Here is a 17540-nt window from a genome sequence, read left to right as displayed (position 1 = left end):
CGTCTATAAAATCTTAACCCCTAAACAAATTTATTCCCTAATAATTATCAACTATGATAACAGTCAATTCTCATCCTTCTTTCGTTATTAAATCAGACAAAATCTTTAAAGCCTTTTTAACCCATCAAATAGCGTTTTATCTCACATTTAAACCTAACTCTAGCTTTCTTTCTATGCCCAGTTAATTTCCATAGTAAAATTTTTCCACCAGCCTCCAAACAAATTTTTAATCCCTGCATTAAAAAACTCTTCTCTAGGCATTCAGGTTTCCATTAAATTGACATAAAATTGTTATACAATATAGATTGATTTTGGCCAGTTATCTTGTTTAGATTCAATTGTTTCACTAGTAAAACTAATACTGAAAAAAAATAATGTTCTTCCTAGTATTGACTTAAAGTCTCTGCTATGAATAGCAACCACTGTAAATGAAGCAGCACTTCCTGGTTAGACATTTTATATTATCTCCTACAAAAAAAATAAACCAGTTCAGTTCTGTTATAATAGGAAACAAGGTTTTCCTGTGATGACAAACTGTAGTAAGGCCACCCCACCCCACCCCTCCCTTATCTTTCCTCTTCTCTATTATGCATCTATTATGCATCATGAAAAATAGCAGAAACCTTTACTGTTCTCTGGATCCGAGAAATCATGGTCAATATTAGCAGTGAAGATTAAATCTGGATTTAAAAGTCAGTAAGCCTGTTTACTTCTTCATAACAAATAGAGTAGTTTAATTCATACAAAAGATAAGGAGATGTAATACCTTCTAAATCAGAAGTGGAGAACTTATAGCCCTCAAGATATAGCTAGATTCTGTGTAAATCATTCACGATTGTTAACCATGTTGGCCAAGACTGATAAAAACTAAGTTCCAACATATCTGCTGCACCATATTTTCCTGACCCATATCTGAACCATGAACCACAATCTGGAAATAAATGGCAAATGTATTTCCTGAAATGATACAATTTACTCAGTGCCTGGGTAGGAGACTTTCTGAGATTCTCAGTTATGCTTACTGATAGAAGAAAGGCAGTAGATATGCTGACGCAAATTGCAACAGGATGTTCAGTTCAAGTTTCATTTCCCTAACTTAATAAAATACCAAACCAATGTGTAGAAAAATAAATAAAAATGAAAAAGTGACAAATATTTTAGATAGCATTTATGTATGGCACATACCTCTACATTTACTAATAAACTCAGCTGGTTTACAAGAATAAAAAATAAAACAAAAGCAAGCAAAATAACTCTACCAAAAATCTGCAGCTGTGGAATATAAAAAAACAATACTAGCATAAAAGCAAAGGCAAACAAGACAGTTTATCACCAGTAATTACATATTTATTTAAACCAGAATCTCCCAGGCTAGTATCCAACCTGTGGTAGATTTGGTAGGATTTCTGAAAGTTTCAGTTTCAGTTCATCTGAAGGATGCTAAATTGGAGAAAGTTATGACATCAGTTCAAAATAAGCATATTGAATACAGTATACTTTATACAGAACAAATATGTAAGTAAGGTATCAAAGACAAAATGTTGTCTTTTACAACAGATGGAGAAATTAAATATAATGTAAGTAGAAAGGAAAATACTAAAAAAATGCTAAAAAAAGGACAGTTCCCAAGGTATTTGCATATAACCATATCATACAAAGCACGCTTGAATGAACAAATGTCTACACAGTAAGCAGAAATAAACAAATATAGAAAACTACAATGTGACAGAATTTAGGGAGATAGGTAGTACAGAACATTATCTCATATTTGAATCTGCTTTTCCTTCAAATATTGAAAATTATTGAAAGGATCGAAATGATGATTAATGCTACAACTGAAGACAGAAAACAAAATAAATATGCATCATGGAAAATGCATCTGTAATGTGCTCATGATAAAATGCTATTTTTTTTTAAAAAAAAGATCAAACTAAGATTAAAATAGAATGAACATTTTTAAAAAGCCTAGCCAACACAATAAAATCAAAATCTTATCTTAGTTTTAATTTTGTCCCTGGAACAAGCTTGTACTCAGGGGTATAGAATTCCATTTGCTGAATGGATAGTTCTGCAAATTAACTTTTTCTTTTTCCAGTCATTCAACCAAAAATTTGCATCACTTTTTAAAATATACTTCATTTGATTTAAATGAAAATTTGAATCCAGATGCAAATACAGACCAGACCCAGTAACATTACTGACAATAGCTTATAACACCTGAAATTGCTCATAGAAGTATACAAAAACCCCACATCTTTAACTGATAAACAACAATCAGTAATAGAAACACCTATCCTAAAATCAAACAATAAAATAGTAAAAATATAAGAATTATTCCCAATATTCATTTTCAAAAGACAGGTAAGGTAAAGAAGTCCTTGCTGTTTTTATTCTGCTAGTTGTTGCTGACTTTAGGTGATGGTGCTCATCTCAATTTCAAGGCCATTGAGGCAGCGCTGTCTGAAGACATTTCCATAGTCATGTGGCCACCATGACATCACGTGACACATCACATGTTCAAAATACAGGGTGGTCCTAAAACAATTGTTCTGCATATACAAGTATCTTCAGTTGTAAAAGTACAGGATCAGCCATATTTCCCTTGGAGAAATAGTCTATGCTTTCTACAAGATGTTGCCACCACAAAGCCCCTCTCCAGACCATCACACTCGAGCCATACCCACTGATGGAACCATGTTCCACAGCAGAATTTAGAACCTCTAGTACCTTCAACATTCTTGGGAGAGGAGGACTTTTGAAGACAAGGCAGTTTTATAGACTAATGTTAATACCTTAACTTGGCCCCAGAGTCTCCTTGGCTTATGTTCCTCTTCCTATGCAATGAATTCAGAGCAGTCTTTTTTCCTAATTTCAAGCTTAAAAACTAATTTAACTAACTTAAATTCCATTGATTATAAAGCTGACTACATCTTGATCAAAGTTACTGCAAACAAAATATTTCAAACCAATATTTAAATAAAAAAAATATTGATTGGTTTAATTATTATAAAATTTTGAAAGATTTAAACTTGATAAAAAAAGTTTTGTTTTCACAGAAACTAAATCTGGACTGGATGTTAATTTATATTCTGAAGTTGACTACTTGATTGTTAAAGTATATAAAATTTTACTCAAGATGAATCTGGAAAATGAATACGTTAAAGATTGTATGCTAAAATGGGCAAAACAATTTGGGTATAACATAACACTAGATAAATGGGAGAATGTATGGACTAATGGACTAAAATGTACATTAAATTATAGCTTGAAAGAAAATTTTTATAAAATGATGTATTGTTGGTATTTGACCCCAGATAAAATAGTGAAAATGTATAAAAGGAATACTAGTAATTGTTGGAAATGTAGTCAAAATCCAGTCACAATTGAAATTACAATTTGGGGTGCTATTTCTTCACATGGTGACAGCTGCGAAGATTATACTTGTCAAGCACTGGAAAGAAAAAGGAATGCCTGTTGAACTGCTGAAGAATGGATTTTAAAATTGGCTGAATTAACCGAAATGGCGAAATTAACTGCTCTGATCAGAGATAATGGACTAGATAGCTTTAAAAGAGATAGAAAACCCTTTGTGGACTTTCTACATACCACATGCACTAACTATTAACAGAGGGATTTGAAGATTAGTGTAATGTAAAGGGGAGGAGAATTTACTGTTTTTTCTTTTTTTTTTTCGGCATCCATCCGGGGTGGATTCTTTATGTTAAATGTTAAATTTATTTGGTATAGGATCACCTTTTTCTTTTTCTTTTTCTGTACACTGATCTTTTTTCTTTTTTTTTTTAGTGTTGGACATATGTTTTTGTTTTGTTTTGTTTGTTTGTCTTTCTGTTTTCTATTTTATCTTTTATGATAAAACAAAATAAATATACCTAAAATGAAAAAAAATTGCATGTCTAGGGTAAGAGTGGGAAAGAGGAGGTTGGCATCTTTAAAAAAATGCAATGCAATGCAATGATGTAATGTTACACAGGTTTATACAGGAAGTACTCAACTTATGCCCACAACTGAGCCCAAAATTTTTGTTGTTAAGTGAGATGTTTGTTAAGTGAGTTTTGCCCCATTTTACGACCTTTCTTGCCATAATTGTTAAGTGAATTGCTGCAGCTAATAAGTTAGTAACACAACTATTAAGTGAATCTGACTTCCCCATTGATTTTGCTTATCAAAAGGTTGCAAAAGGGGATCACATGACTTTGGGATACAGCAACAGCCGTAGGTATGAACTACTGTAGTTGTCAAGCATCTGAATTTTGATCACACAATCATGGGGATGCTATAAGGTTGTAAGTGTGAAAATCGGTCAGAAGTCACTTTTTTCAGTGCCACTGAAACTTTGAACAGTCACTAAATGAACTGTTATAAGTTGAGGACTACCTGTACATTTATGAGATTAGTAAAATGGATACATTCCTTGGTTGACAAATCAGATACCAAGTTCTTGTTTGTTCTGTTACAATGAAATGGAGCAATATTTTCTGTTATCTGGTTTTAAAATATACTTACTTTCATGTGAGATGGGCAGTTATACAAACATGTTAAATAAATATACTTATTTCAAAACATCCCAGCAATAGGTGAGTGAATTCCAGTAATTGATTTTGCAAGCTACTGACAGCATTTTGTACAGAATGGAAGAAAACAGGAACATAATTCAGGTAGCAACTGAGAGCCCCAAATAAAAGAGAAATGTCATCCAGAGAAAGAAGGGCTATTACCATCCTTCAACCCCTGGACCTTGCTGATTCTCCTTCTTATGGGCATGGTCTATTCATCTGCCCAGCTAGAGTAAGGCCCACTGGGAAGTCTCTTTCTTCAATTACTAACCCTTCTAAAGAACTGTCTATTCCTTGTGAACATTTTCAACTTGTACCTTGGCAAGAAGCCTCAATTCTCTCAAAGCATTTCTCCATCAAACTCTCAGAGGAGGACAGCAGAACCCATGGGGTGAATGAAACACATGTAGCTATGCTTCCATTTTTATTCTGACATTTAGAGAAAGTCATATTTTTAACTGTAGTTATATTTGGAATGATAGCGTCTCGGTGGAATGCATAGATAGTAGGGGAATGATTTTGGTGAAAACTGTTAGCATGCAATTTCAGATGGAAGAAGTGCCAGAAATTCCTTTAGTCCAGAGGAAGGAAGGAAGGAAGGAAGGAAGGAAGGAAGGAAGGAAGGAAGGAAGGAAGGAAGGAAGGAAGGANTTCTTTTCATAAATAAGTACCAAATAGAAAAAGAAGACAGGAGAATTCAGCACAATAACATGCCAGTTTGTTTTCTTCATTCTAATTATACTTTTCCCCTGCAAGAATGAATCACTTTTCTAGCTTGAAAAGGGAAAGGACAGTACTTGAAGGAACAGTACTCTTGATCAAATTTTAATAAGAAATCCTAAATATACCGAATAAGCTTTTTTTAAAGGTATGATTTTAAGATTTTGCATTTCAACGAGTAGGATGGCTCTGAAAATAAACTTTAATGAACACACCAGGGTTTACATCTCAGTCAATATGTATTTATTGCACACATTTATTTGTCAAATTAATATCCTACCTTCTTTCCAGGAGCTCAGGGCATTGTAAATAGCACCACCTCTTCTCATTTTCCCTCAACAGTGAGCTGTGAGCTGGGCTGTGAAAGAGCACCTATCCAAAGCCACCCAGTGAGTTTCCAGGACTGAGGGGGACTTTAAACAGGGTCTTCCCAATCTTAGTCCAACAACAGTCACAACACCGTAATATAATTTCTCATACTGGAGACCAACATAATTTTGCTAACATAATTCCAATCGCACCAAACAGTAAATATTATCTGGACTAGACTGAGTGCCTGGTCATTTACTACAGACTATAAAGCAGGGATGCCAGCTTTATAGTCAAACTGCCAGCCTGCGGGCCAGACGCGTCATGTGGAAGCCGTGCCCACCCCATTGCCGGCAATGGCAAAACTCTCCCGATACATTGCGCGACATCACGTGACCTTGCAAGTTTGACATGTTGCTATAAAGATTCAGCTTCTTCAGAGCATTGGAAGAAGAGGCATGCTGCAATGATTTCAATGAATGGGTTTTCCACATACAACTTGCTTTAACAATTATGGAAAGTGCTACTGAAACAGATGACATTTTCCAATGCAAAGATTTTTGAAAAATATGCAAAACTGAATTGATCAGTTTATATGATTAGATAGACTATTAATAAAGCTTTTAACTGGTCCATAGTGAAAACTTTTCCTCACTATCATATGCGAACAAGATGAAGCCAACTGTAAACTGTGACTTAGTCAGAAAACAAGTTTTTATTAATATGCTAACTTAATTTACCCACCTTGATTACAAATTCTCTAAATAAATTAATTAGCTCCATATTTTTTAAATAAAGAATATATTGCTGCAGCACGAATAAAATATTATGATACATGATATGATATGATAAATATAATAATACAATATAATAAAACAGAAATTCTCTTATATACAGTATAAACTAGGAATGGCTAGATTTTTTTTTAATGTGGAACAAAAATTTCCATTTATATAATAAGGCATCTAAGAACAATTTCAAAAGCTCATTCCAGACGATTTTCATAGAATTTACTTTCATGTTCAAGAAGGCATCATATATTTTAAGGAAGGAATTATATCAGGAATTTAATATTAAAAGAATCAAAGTCTCTGAACAAGATCTATTTTCCTATACACATACTCACGGTAATTTCCTGTTCGTAAGTCCAAACACCACAGGCCAGTTCAACGCAGAATATCACGAGCAAACTTCCAAAATACTGCAGAACAGAAAAAAACATTCAATTTTTTATTATTTTAAACTAAAACCAGTCTTAGAAGAGTATCTTTTCTAGCCATACAACTCCAAAAGGAAACAAATATATAGCTCCCTTAAACAAAAGCACAAACTGGTTAAATTAGCAAGTATGATTTTGACTATTTTAACAATCTAAAACAGTAATCTAAAATTTGGGCTGCATTATTGGGCAAAACTAATTGGGTCTTAATTTCCTGAATGTACTTTTTTGTTGTGGTTGTTGAAAACTGGCCTTGTCTACATTTAGAAACTAAGAAGGGTTAGCTTTGGCTAAGCCATGGATGAGAGATTTCCACAAAAGAGGAGCTGGAAACTAGACTGGGAATTTAAAAAAAAATCTTGAACGAAAGCAAGACAATTTTGCACTTTTGAAAAGGGAAGATGAGAGAGATCCACATAGGCAACAAGAGTGGAGTCTGTCTCAAAAGTATATTTATTCTTTACCTTAATAGCAGTCTCAGGAAAAAAAAGAGGGGTGGAATAGGACTAGGGAAATAGGTAATAGCGATGGAGTGCAATGATTCCAATAAAAATTCTTCCCAAGTCCGTTCATTCATTCATTCATTCATTCATTCATTCATTCATTCATCACATTTCTGAACTGCCCATCTCTTTCAAAGAGAGACTCTGGGTGTGTGTACAATTAAATGTCAGCATATAAAAACTATAAATAAAAATTAAAATGTTAGAATTAAAATTTCAAAATTAAGCAATTTTAGAGGGAGGCAAGAATAATTAAGCCCTGTTAAAAATGAATCGAAAAGGTGAAGTTTCTCAGAGCACCTTCCTGCCCTATGGCTGCACGCTCCTTTGGGCTCCCCGAGTGAGGCCACAGAGACATGTTTCTTCAGGTTACATTTTCCTCCAATGCAGTATTTCTCAACCTTGGCAACTTTAAGATATGTGGACGTCAACTCTCAAAATTCCCCAATCAGCAATGCAAATAGCATGTCTGGGGGGTAGCCTTACAACCATTTTGGCCCCAGCAGATCTAATCCTGTTATCAACCACATTACAAGACTGCTGTTTATCAGAAATCATCCAATTTGTCCATTTCTAGTTTGGCTTCACACTGGACCAATTAAAATAGTCAAACAAACAAACAAACTTTGCAGATAATCATGCAGTAACCATTCTAAATAAGCCAACCTTGATTTCTAAAATGTAAGATGATAGCCATAAAAATTAGAGTTTCCATTCTATGTATGTAACAGACCATCCACTTCAAAGAAGAATTATTCTATGCTTTATGCAACATGGGAAAATGAATTTATTTATTTATTTATCAACTGTATTCGCTGTCTATCTCGCCATTCAGGCGATTATGAGCAGTTTCAAAATTATGTCAAACTCTAGATTTACTTGCACAAGACCATGTGAACGCACAAGAACTGCTACAGACTATACCACTCACCTCATTCGCCTCAACCTGGCAGTATGGCTCAAAGGATTATGTTCTTTTCTCCCATGGTTCCTTTTATCAACTTTGAATTTCTAACACAGACAAATAAAATTAACTGGTCTGTTGAGTTACTCTGAAATGGAAGCAACACTTGTCACCAAGAAGGTAGCTGTAATGAATACTCTTGGCAGGGGCCGGTACAGTGGTGGGATTCAAATATGTGAACAACCGGTTCTCTGTGTGGATGCTGCTTCCGGAAGTCCATTCTGGGCCTGGGCAACAAAAAATAGCTACTGGTTCGGCCGAAGTGGTGCGAACTGGCTGAATCCCACCACTGGGCTAGTAGTATTGTTTTAGATAGTATGTTTAAGTTTTACTTTTTATGATTAACATGCTAAGCTGCAGTCCACAATATCACTAATCCATAATTGTACTTACTAGTTACCATTACTGTGTAAACTGCATCAATGGGCTAAAGTGCAAAGTGAAAAGAATGATGCAATTAGCAGCTCAACTTCTGTATACTACACTCAAAAATACACATTCCGTCTTCCAGTAATCTTATGTTAGCATGATAGTCAGTATTATTATTCATATCACAAAGAGTGGTTTATTTAAGGCCATCTTGTGAGTTAATGAGATTGAACCAACAGGCCTGTGTCTTACAATACTAAATTGTAGTCATTATACTGTCTCAACTTTTTAAAACTCAGCCTAAGCTATGTGATGATTAGGTCAAGTTCCAGGATAGATATAAGAAATTATTTCTGTTAGTGTCCAACTGAAGGGAAATTGAGTTGGCAAACTTCAATAATACTAGCATATTCTTTTTTTAAGTCCAAACACCAGAAGATGTACACAGAACTTTAGAGAGGTATATTGCTCTTATATACTATTCCCACTAATTATGAATACAAAGAATAACAGAATAACAGACCAAATTCTAATAGAAAGAGCCCTAACTTGCATAAAATCTTGAGTACACTAGAAGCAAGCTCCAGTAAATACAGGTATTCCTCAACTTATGGCCACAATTGAGCCCAAAATTTATGTTGCTAAGACATTTATTAAGTGAGTTTTGCCCCGTTTTACAACCTTGCCACATTTGTTAAGTGAACTGCTGCAGTAATTAAGTAACACAATTATTAAGTGACTCTGGCTTCCCCACTGACTTTGATTATCAGGTCACAAAAGGTGATCACATGACTCTGGGACATTGCAAGGTCATAAATACATGCCAGTTGTCAAGTGTTAAAATTCTGATCACATGGCTATAGGGATGCTCCAATGGTGTAAGTATGAAAAATGATCATAAGTCACTTTTTCCAGTGCTGTTGTAACTTTGAATGGTCACTAAACAAACTGTTGTAAGTCAGGGACTACCTGTATTACTTATTGCATTTTGAACAGCAAGTTCAAGTAAATATATTGTAGTGAATTAAAGGGCCTGCAGACTATTTGATGACTATGGACTGATTTATCTTTTCTGCTTGTCATGGTGTGAAAATGCCGTACAATCATTTAGCATCTTCAGTCTATCCCTAACCTACCACCATTGGCATCTTCTTGTTCAGAAGAAATGTTTTCCAGCTTCCTCTCACCTAAATGATAACATCTGGTCCCTTCGAAGTGCATCAAACCAAAGTGATTGTATCAAGCTGCTGTGGGCAACCTATCATGATTCCTGGTCATTGGTTTTTAGGATATCTTACTTTTGGCAGTGAAAAGCCCTCTCTCTCTCACCATACTTGCCAACCCATGGCTAGCAGCAGTAGTGGGAAAAGAAGAGTATGAGTTCTTTTGGGCACCAGTTCTCCTGGCACCAAAATAACCTGCTTCCTCACAGTTGAAAAGCCAATTTCCCACTTCCATTCCCACAAGATTTGACTTGCTCTCCAGCCCACATTTGCCCATCCCTCCATCTTAAAACTGCTTTTGTATACAAGTATCGAGTGGTCTTCAGGAATACAGCTTTATTGTAGGGCTGCTGGCTGCAGAGCCAGTTCCACACTCTTTCCCTTGTCAAGGGGAAGAAATGGGGAGATAGCTGCTTTGGTTCCACAACTCCAAACCCAACTCCATGTGTTCTCCATAAGAGAAAGTATTGGAGAAGACCTCTGGGTCTTCTGCTGCCACTTACTGGAACCCTAGGAAACATTCCTCACCCCACCTCCCTCCTTCTCCAATTTCCTACGCCAAGACATAATGTGGCTTGACAGTGCAATCAGTACTTCTTTAAGACAGCAAGCTGTTCTATATGACAGTACTTTACTGTTGCTTTGGGGGGGAAGACCTATTGGTTCTTAAAGCCACTTTAAGACAGTGTTGGCTGCAGGTCCTCAAAGTAGTAGGCACTATAGGAATCGGTTTTCTGACTGGTTGCCAAAGCTCTGAGAGAAAGGAAACCATAATGGTGAAGTTGGCATGGAAAACATAGGCATTTGGAAAGGTTTTTTCCCCCCAATGCTACTTTGATCAGTCGAGTAACTTTGCTTTTGCTTATATTTTCTCTCCTGTTTCCTGATTTAATTGTGGTTAATTTTTTTGTATATTCATCTACTCCTACTATAGCTTAATTCTATCTTAGTATCCAAGTATGCTTTTTCGGGAAGATGTTAAAATAACATTTGGGGAGGTGCTATGGATATTGGAGGGTGGGCATGTGCTATAAGCAGATACTAGACAGAAGGCAGGTGGGTGCACAGGAATCGCAGAGTGATGGATGGGTGCTGAGGACAGGCGCTAGGGAATGCAGGAAGATGTGCAGGTATAATGGGAGAACAGGCACTATTGAGCACAGTGCCATGGGGGATGGGCAAGTGCTGATAGGCGCCAGAAACCATGGGCTGGTGAAAAAATATTAGAGTAGGAGCAACTTCCAATTTCCCGCCGGCTTCCCTACTGACTTTGCTTCTGAGAAACCAGCAAGGAATGTTAGAAATAACAATCACATGACCATGTCTTGCTGCAACATTATAATTGTGAGCCATGACCGTGGGGACATTGTGATGTTGTGAACTCTGAGGACCCATCCCAAATCCCCTTCATTCATCACCATTGCAAATTTGAACTAACAAGTGGTTGTAACTTGACGACTATCTGTACTCTTCCATACATGAATAGAACAAAGCTAAATAAATGTACAGCAAAGAGTGTGTCCTATCAAGACAGTCCTTCAGAGCATACAATGGAATTATGGGGAAAATGGGAGAACAAACTGAAGCTTTCTTCCTAGCAGATCTGTAAACTGAACTAACTGAACTAACTAGCCATCAGTCAGAAAAAAGCAATAAAGGAGCAAAATCGCGATATATTCAAGATTAGCTTAGGAGAATTGTTTGCAGTAAATGGGGAAAAGTCAGAACACAATCATTTTTAAGGGGTTTTTCCCCTCAAAAATACAATCTTGCTTATAGTAAAGTTTTTCCTTTTTCTGTCATTATTACAGCATTATTAGAAATTAATTTCCCAAGGCACATCTTCCACTTTATTATTTCTCTTTTATTTCATTGATCAGTGATCAACATGCACACAGTATGTCTTATAGGCTGACTTCACAATAACATATGAGGCAAGCAAGTAAGCAAGCATTACCAGAGTGGAAGTGTGAAAAAAACATTCCATAAGCAAAAATTCAGTCATTTCTTTTGTGTTCAATATATTGGCTGATGTGATTCATAGCTAAATGAGAGAAGAAAACAAGATCCTTCATTTCGGTGGTTTTGTGCCTTATAGGAAGTCTATATAACAAGACAAAGAGCCCTTGTGCAATTTCCATGGTGAGACTATCTTAGTATTTTAAACTACTTGTTTCTTTAAAAATAAAAGTATTTCTTAACAGCAAGAAGTATTTCTTAACAGCAAGAAAACTTAAGTTCCAGTATCTAGAATTATCCCTGAAAAACAATCTTATTCACACGAAGTTCTACATTTACAGGAAGTAACCTCAGGGCATCTAAATATGTTACTCTAACACCTAGGAGCAGAAATCAGCATGACCAATAATGAGGGGTGTTAGGAGCTATGATTCAGCTTTCTTTCTTTCTTTCTTTCTTTCTTTCTTTTTTTCTTTCCTTTCTTTTCTTTTCCTTTCTTCCTTCCCTAACTAATAAAGGGTTCTGTCAATAATGCATTTTCATGCATTATTGACCTAGGAAGGAAGGAAGGAAGGAAGGAAGGAAGGAAGGAAGGAAGGAAGGAAGGAAGGAAGGAAGGAAGGAAAGAGAGAGTGAAGATCTGCATAAGAAGAGTGAAGTGTTGGGAACAGGTTTATTCACTAGAGGCTAATAATGCAAATTAATTTGGTACCTCGTGCTGCAAACACTCTCAATATTACATGGCAGGATAGACTAGGTCATGTACAGGTAATCCTCACTTAGCAACCACTCATTCAAACTTACAACAGCTGATTGAGGAGACTTCTGGACAAACCTTGAAGTTGCAGCCATCACAGAGTCCCTGAAGTTATCAGGGGAGGAAGAGATAATTAAGAAAATTTTGGACTGTGCAGAAATGGACAGACTTACACTGAAAATGAAAGAGAAAGAAGATTCAGAATACTTTAGAACTGTGGTGGCGAACCTATGGCACACAGAGCCCTCTCTGTGGGCACGCGCGCTGTCGCCCCAGGACTGACTGGTTTGATCGCCTTGCAGTCCAGGGGACTCGCAGGAGTCTTCTCCAGCACCATAGTTCAAAGGCCTCAATTCTTTTGCGCTCAGCCTTTCTTATGGTCCAACTTTCATAGCCATATATTGCAACTGGGAAAACCATGGCCTTGACTATACGTATTTTTGTTGGCAGGGTGATATCTCTGCTTTTAAGTATGCTGTCTAGATTTGCCATAGCTTTCCTCCCCAGGAGCAAGCATCTTTTAATTTCTTGGCTGCAGTCCCCATCTGTGGTGATCTTGGAGCCCAGGAAGATAAAATCTGTCACTACCTCCATTTCTTCCCCATCTATTTGCCAGGAATTGAGAGGGCCGGATGCCATGATCTTGCTATAAGCTGCAGAATAAAATCTTTAGAGAAATAAACCTGACATATACGATATGCAAAACATTTCCAAATCTTTACCCTTATGACGTACAGAATTTCCCACCAGCTACCAGTTTTCTTTTAGCACACACCATTCTCAAAAATTATTTATTTCCAAAACAAGTTTGGAAGGAAAAGTCGAGCCAAAAATCTCCCATCAACCCTGCTTTTGTAGCCTAAGATTACTATTACTCCAATTGTAATTAAAATCTAATAAAGCCTTGGAAACCACACACAAATCCCTCTGGAAGATACTGTTTTTAGATTTGATTAAAATAATTGAAAGTTGAATTCTTGAGTGCCAAATCAAAATCTGATTTCTTTTGGATGCCTAATGAAACATGTTTACCCAAACTGTGGAGGGAGGAGGAGTCATTCAGAAAAGAAATTGATGTCACCGGATCCTTAAAAGGAAATTTGTTCCACAACAGATAAGCTGTAAATGCAATTGAAATCTTAGGTCAACAAAAGAAATGTAGCTTTTCTCTTCAGGGAAATCAGTACTGAACTAAATGGTTCACTCATCCTGGAATTATTTGTTAAGATTTATGATGTGCACAGATACTAACAGGTTGTTTATTTACAAAGTGTCTTTTTAAAAAGTAAAGGTTATTTTACAAAATGTATATTTCCACAAGAGTATGGTGCTTCATTGCCTTATATATAAACTAAATATTTTATCATTTCTTGTTAATGTTTTTTTTTGTTTTTTAATTATATTTTAGATTTTTTTTAACCCGCCTTTATTATTTTTATAAATAACTTCAGGGGGCGAACATACATAATAATCTTTCTTCCTACTATTTTCTCTACAACAATCCTATGAGGTGGGTTGGATTGAGGAAGAATAACTGTCACATAGCCAGCCATGCCTAATTCCAAGTATTTATCCATATATTCTTGCATAATTGAATAGAAATGAAACATCTTTTCATGTTTCAAATATAGTGTCTCATGAAAAAATACTTTTGTGAGCAAAGAGAGATCGTTAAAATGACCCCAATCATATTCACTCAGTAGGATTTCCTAGAAAATTATTTAGTATTAGCATTCTCTGAAGACCCCAAGGTAATTCATTCTAGAGTTTATGGCACAAAAAATACACAAATCTCTGGATTTTATCTGATGCTCTCACACATTTTACTCTGTCTGCATATCCAATCATAAGAGAGCCTAAAAATTAATACAGTAAATTATTACTTATTTTTGGTCTGGCTTATTACAAAAGCAAGTCAATTTACAGATTCACTGTACGATGGCCAAGACTAAAGTAAGAATCTTTCATCTGTTCAGTAAGGCTCTGCCAGTGCTTATCTGCCAAAGATTTATTTTTCACCAATTTTCCTGATAAAGGCTATTATTGAAGATATCTGTATTAGCAGCTCTGAGATAGGTTCCTAAGAGGTTTTTCTAAGATGCTGAGACTTTAGAAAGAGTGCAGAGAAGAGCAACTAAGACGATTAGGGACCTGGAGACTAAACCATATTAAGAAAGGTTGCAGGAATTGGGTATGGCTAATCTAGAGAAAAGAAGGACTAGGGGCGACATGATAGCAATGTTTCAATATTTGAGAGGCTGCCACAAAGAAGAGGGGTCAATCTATTTCCAAAGCACCAGAAGGCAAGACAAGAAATAAAAGATGAAAACTAATCAAGGAGAGAAGCAACCTAGAACTAAGGAGAAACTTCCTAACAGTGAGAACAATAAACCAGTGGAATGGCTAGCCTTCAGAAATTATGAGTGCTTCATCAGTGGAGGTTTTTCAGCCACTTGTCTGAAATGGTATAGGGTCTCTTGCTGAAACAGAGGGCTGGACCAGAAGACCTCCAAAGTCCCTTCCAACTCTATTATTCTGTATTCTATTCTGTTAGGTACAACAAAACTCTCCTTTCTTATGCTGCTTTTAAGAAAAAAAATCCTACAAGACTTTCACAGTTTTTATCACACAATGACACCTACTTTTATTGCCTAATTAAAATGTTAAAAATATTGAGAGAACACCATTCAAAGCTTAATCAGAGCTCTGCTCAACTCTGTAGTATATGCAAATGGATACAGAATGATTATGTCTTTCATCATATGAAAAATGTTGTTTTCCATTGCACTGAAGAATATAGACCACTTCTGTATCTAGAACAAGTCAACATGGTCAGAAGTATGGATTCCATCAAGTTTTGCCATTTTGTTTAATACTGTATCAGTTGGAGTTGTGTATAGTAGTCAATCTGCCCATCTTTGGAAACAGTTCATCTCTTTCTCCATTCTAACTTGTATTGTACTCAGTTCCATGTAATGATTGGAAAAAGGGACTTTCATTCTCTTATTATCTAGTCCAGTACGGCAAAAATAAACGCATAAATGGCTCCATTGCACTTCTGCTTTCACCCAATGAGACAAAATCCATAGGACAAATAGGTTGGGATGAAATTTATTTTATTAGATTTTTCTCATGTCTTTATTACTTTATAATTAATTTAAGGTGGCAAACATCCCTCGTACTCCTTCCTCCTCCTAATTTCCTCACAACAACCACCCTATGAAGTGTGTTGGGTTGGGTTGTGCCCAGAGATAGGACTAGAACTCACAGTCTCCTGGTTTCTAGGCCAGCACCTTAAGCACTATACCAAACTGACTGCAAAACAACACTGAAAACCGATGGGATTTTTTAGCCATAATTCTTTAAAATCTGTGTTTTTAAAGGTTTGCACAGCGTTACTAGTTGAGACTGAATTCATTTAAAGGTGGATTCAGCATAAAAACAGTTGTTGTTTGTGTATAATATACATAGCAAATTTCAGATAAATAAAATGAAAATTCTACAGTCATGATAAGTAGTGTACTAGGGATAGGTGTAGAAGTTAAAACTTGGTACTTTCCTTAGAAGAGAGCAATTGTGAAAACTAGCTAAAATAGTTCCCAATTCATCATCACACAAATACCAAGAATGAGAGACATGAAGCCATAGAATTGAATGAAAGGTAGAAAAATTATTTTAAAAGTGCTTTATCAGTGCAATACAAAAAGAGCCCAAGATTACAGAAAGAGTACCTATATTAGATAAATCAAATCACAGAAAAAGACTAAGAAATTAGTAATGATATTCATGTGATTGTCTCACTTTACAGTGCAGGATTTTGTGCTATTATCAGAATGTTGCTGCTACATAATAGAAAACAGTTATTGCTGTCTATAATATTTAATATTCAGGAAAATAGATTGTTCTGAGATGAGCTAATCTTGAAAAAGCCATCCATGACCATATTCTCATTGAATTAAATGGAAGTTTAATCATTCTCTGAAGCTTGAAGGGCTGACCCCCACCAACACGGATAGCATATTTTATACTCTGAGATTTTAATGTTCTACTGAAATGTCATTATCTTAAACACCAGAACATCTTAGTGAGAAAAACAAACAACACAAAATTGTCCCTGTAAAAGAAGGGAGTTACCATTATTACCCTGCTTATCCCATTTGTTTTTATTTTTAGTGAAACTATATTTCACTGTACTGCTTCAGCACATTCTCCTATTAAATCAACAAGGCTTATGCTAAAAAATTCATTAAACAGACAAAACATTAGTGGTTCCGACAATGCATTTTGCAAAAGTCTTATGGAAAAGACAATTCAGAGAAAAGTAAAGAAAAAATAAAACCTTTAAACAAGCTCCCCAAAGCCTGATATTTATACCCCTCAACATAAAGCTTAATGTTGAATATATGCTAAACTCTTTAATAATTAGGCCAGGTTTATAGTTAGCCATTTTCTTAATTGACTAATTGCTTTAGTGATCTCTTGGTCATTTTGAACAATATTAGATGGCAGACAGAAATATCCAGGCAAGCAGCCTTAAAAAAAGTGGCTCTGTTTTACATTGGGCCATTCTCAGAATATTGTGTAGCAATTTTTTCTTCCGAAAGTCTTGGAAAATGTAGCTTGGTATGTTAAAAGAACTGTGCTTTGGAGGCTATATATGAGACTCCCTCCCTTCCTTCCTTATTTTTGGCCCTACACAGCTTTAGTTTCATAGATTTAAGGAAGCACAAAACAAAGATAACCTAGTACCATACATGTTGAATACATTTCCATAAATATTACGTGTCTGGTCTAGCATTTCAGTAGAGCATTTCACATGTACGGTCTTCCAAAGTATTAGATCCCAATTCTTCCAAAGTATTAGATCCCAATATCACAGGTTTCACAAGAATTAACAGATGCGGAAATATTAGACCCTACATGACAATCCTGGGGACTCTAGC

General features: G+C 35.7%; 1 protein-coding gene across 1 annotated transcript in view; it reads right to left on the bottom strand.

Annotated features, from left to right (window-relative positions):
- TSPAN12 (tetraspanin 12) overlaps positions 1 to 17540 on the bottom strand; it is a 61393-nt gene that overhangs the window by 15793 nt on the left and 28060 nt on the right. Inside the window, exon 5 of the mRNA XM_015822277.1 lies at positions 6730 to 6804. Coding sequence (XP_015677763.1) covers positions 6730 to 6804 — 75 coding nt within the window. The remainder of the gene's footprint in view (positions 1 to 6729; positions 6805 to 17540) is intronic.

Source organism: Protobothrops mucrosquamatus, unplaced genomic scaffold (assembly GCF_001527695.2).
Source record: "Protobothrops mucrosquamatus isolate PMUCROS unplaced genomic scaffold, P.Mucros_1.0 scaffold1515, whole genome shotgun sequence".
Taxonomy (NCBI): domain Eukaryota; kingdom Metazoa; phylum Chordata; class Lepidosauria; order Squamata; family Viperidae; genus Protobothrops; species Protobothrops mucrosquamatus.
Note: the sequence above shows the minus strand (reverse complement) of the source record. Positions and strands in the feature narration are given on the sequence as shown.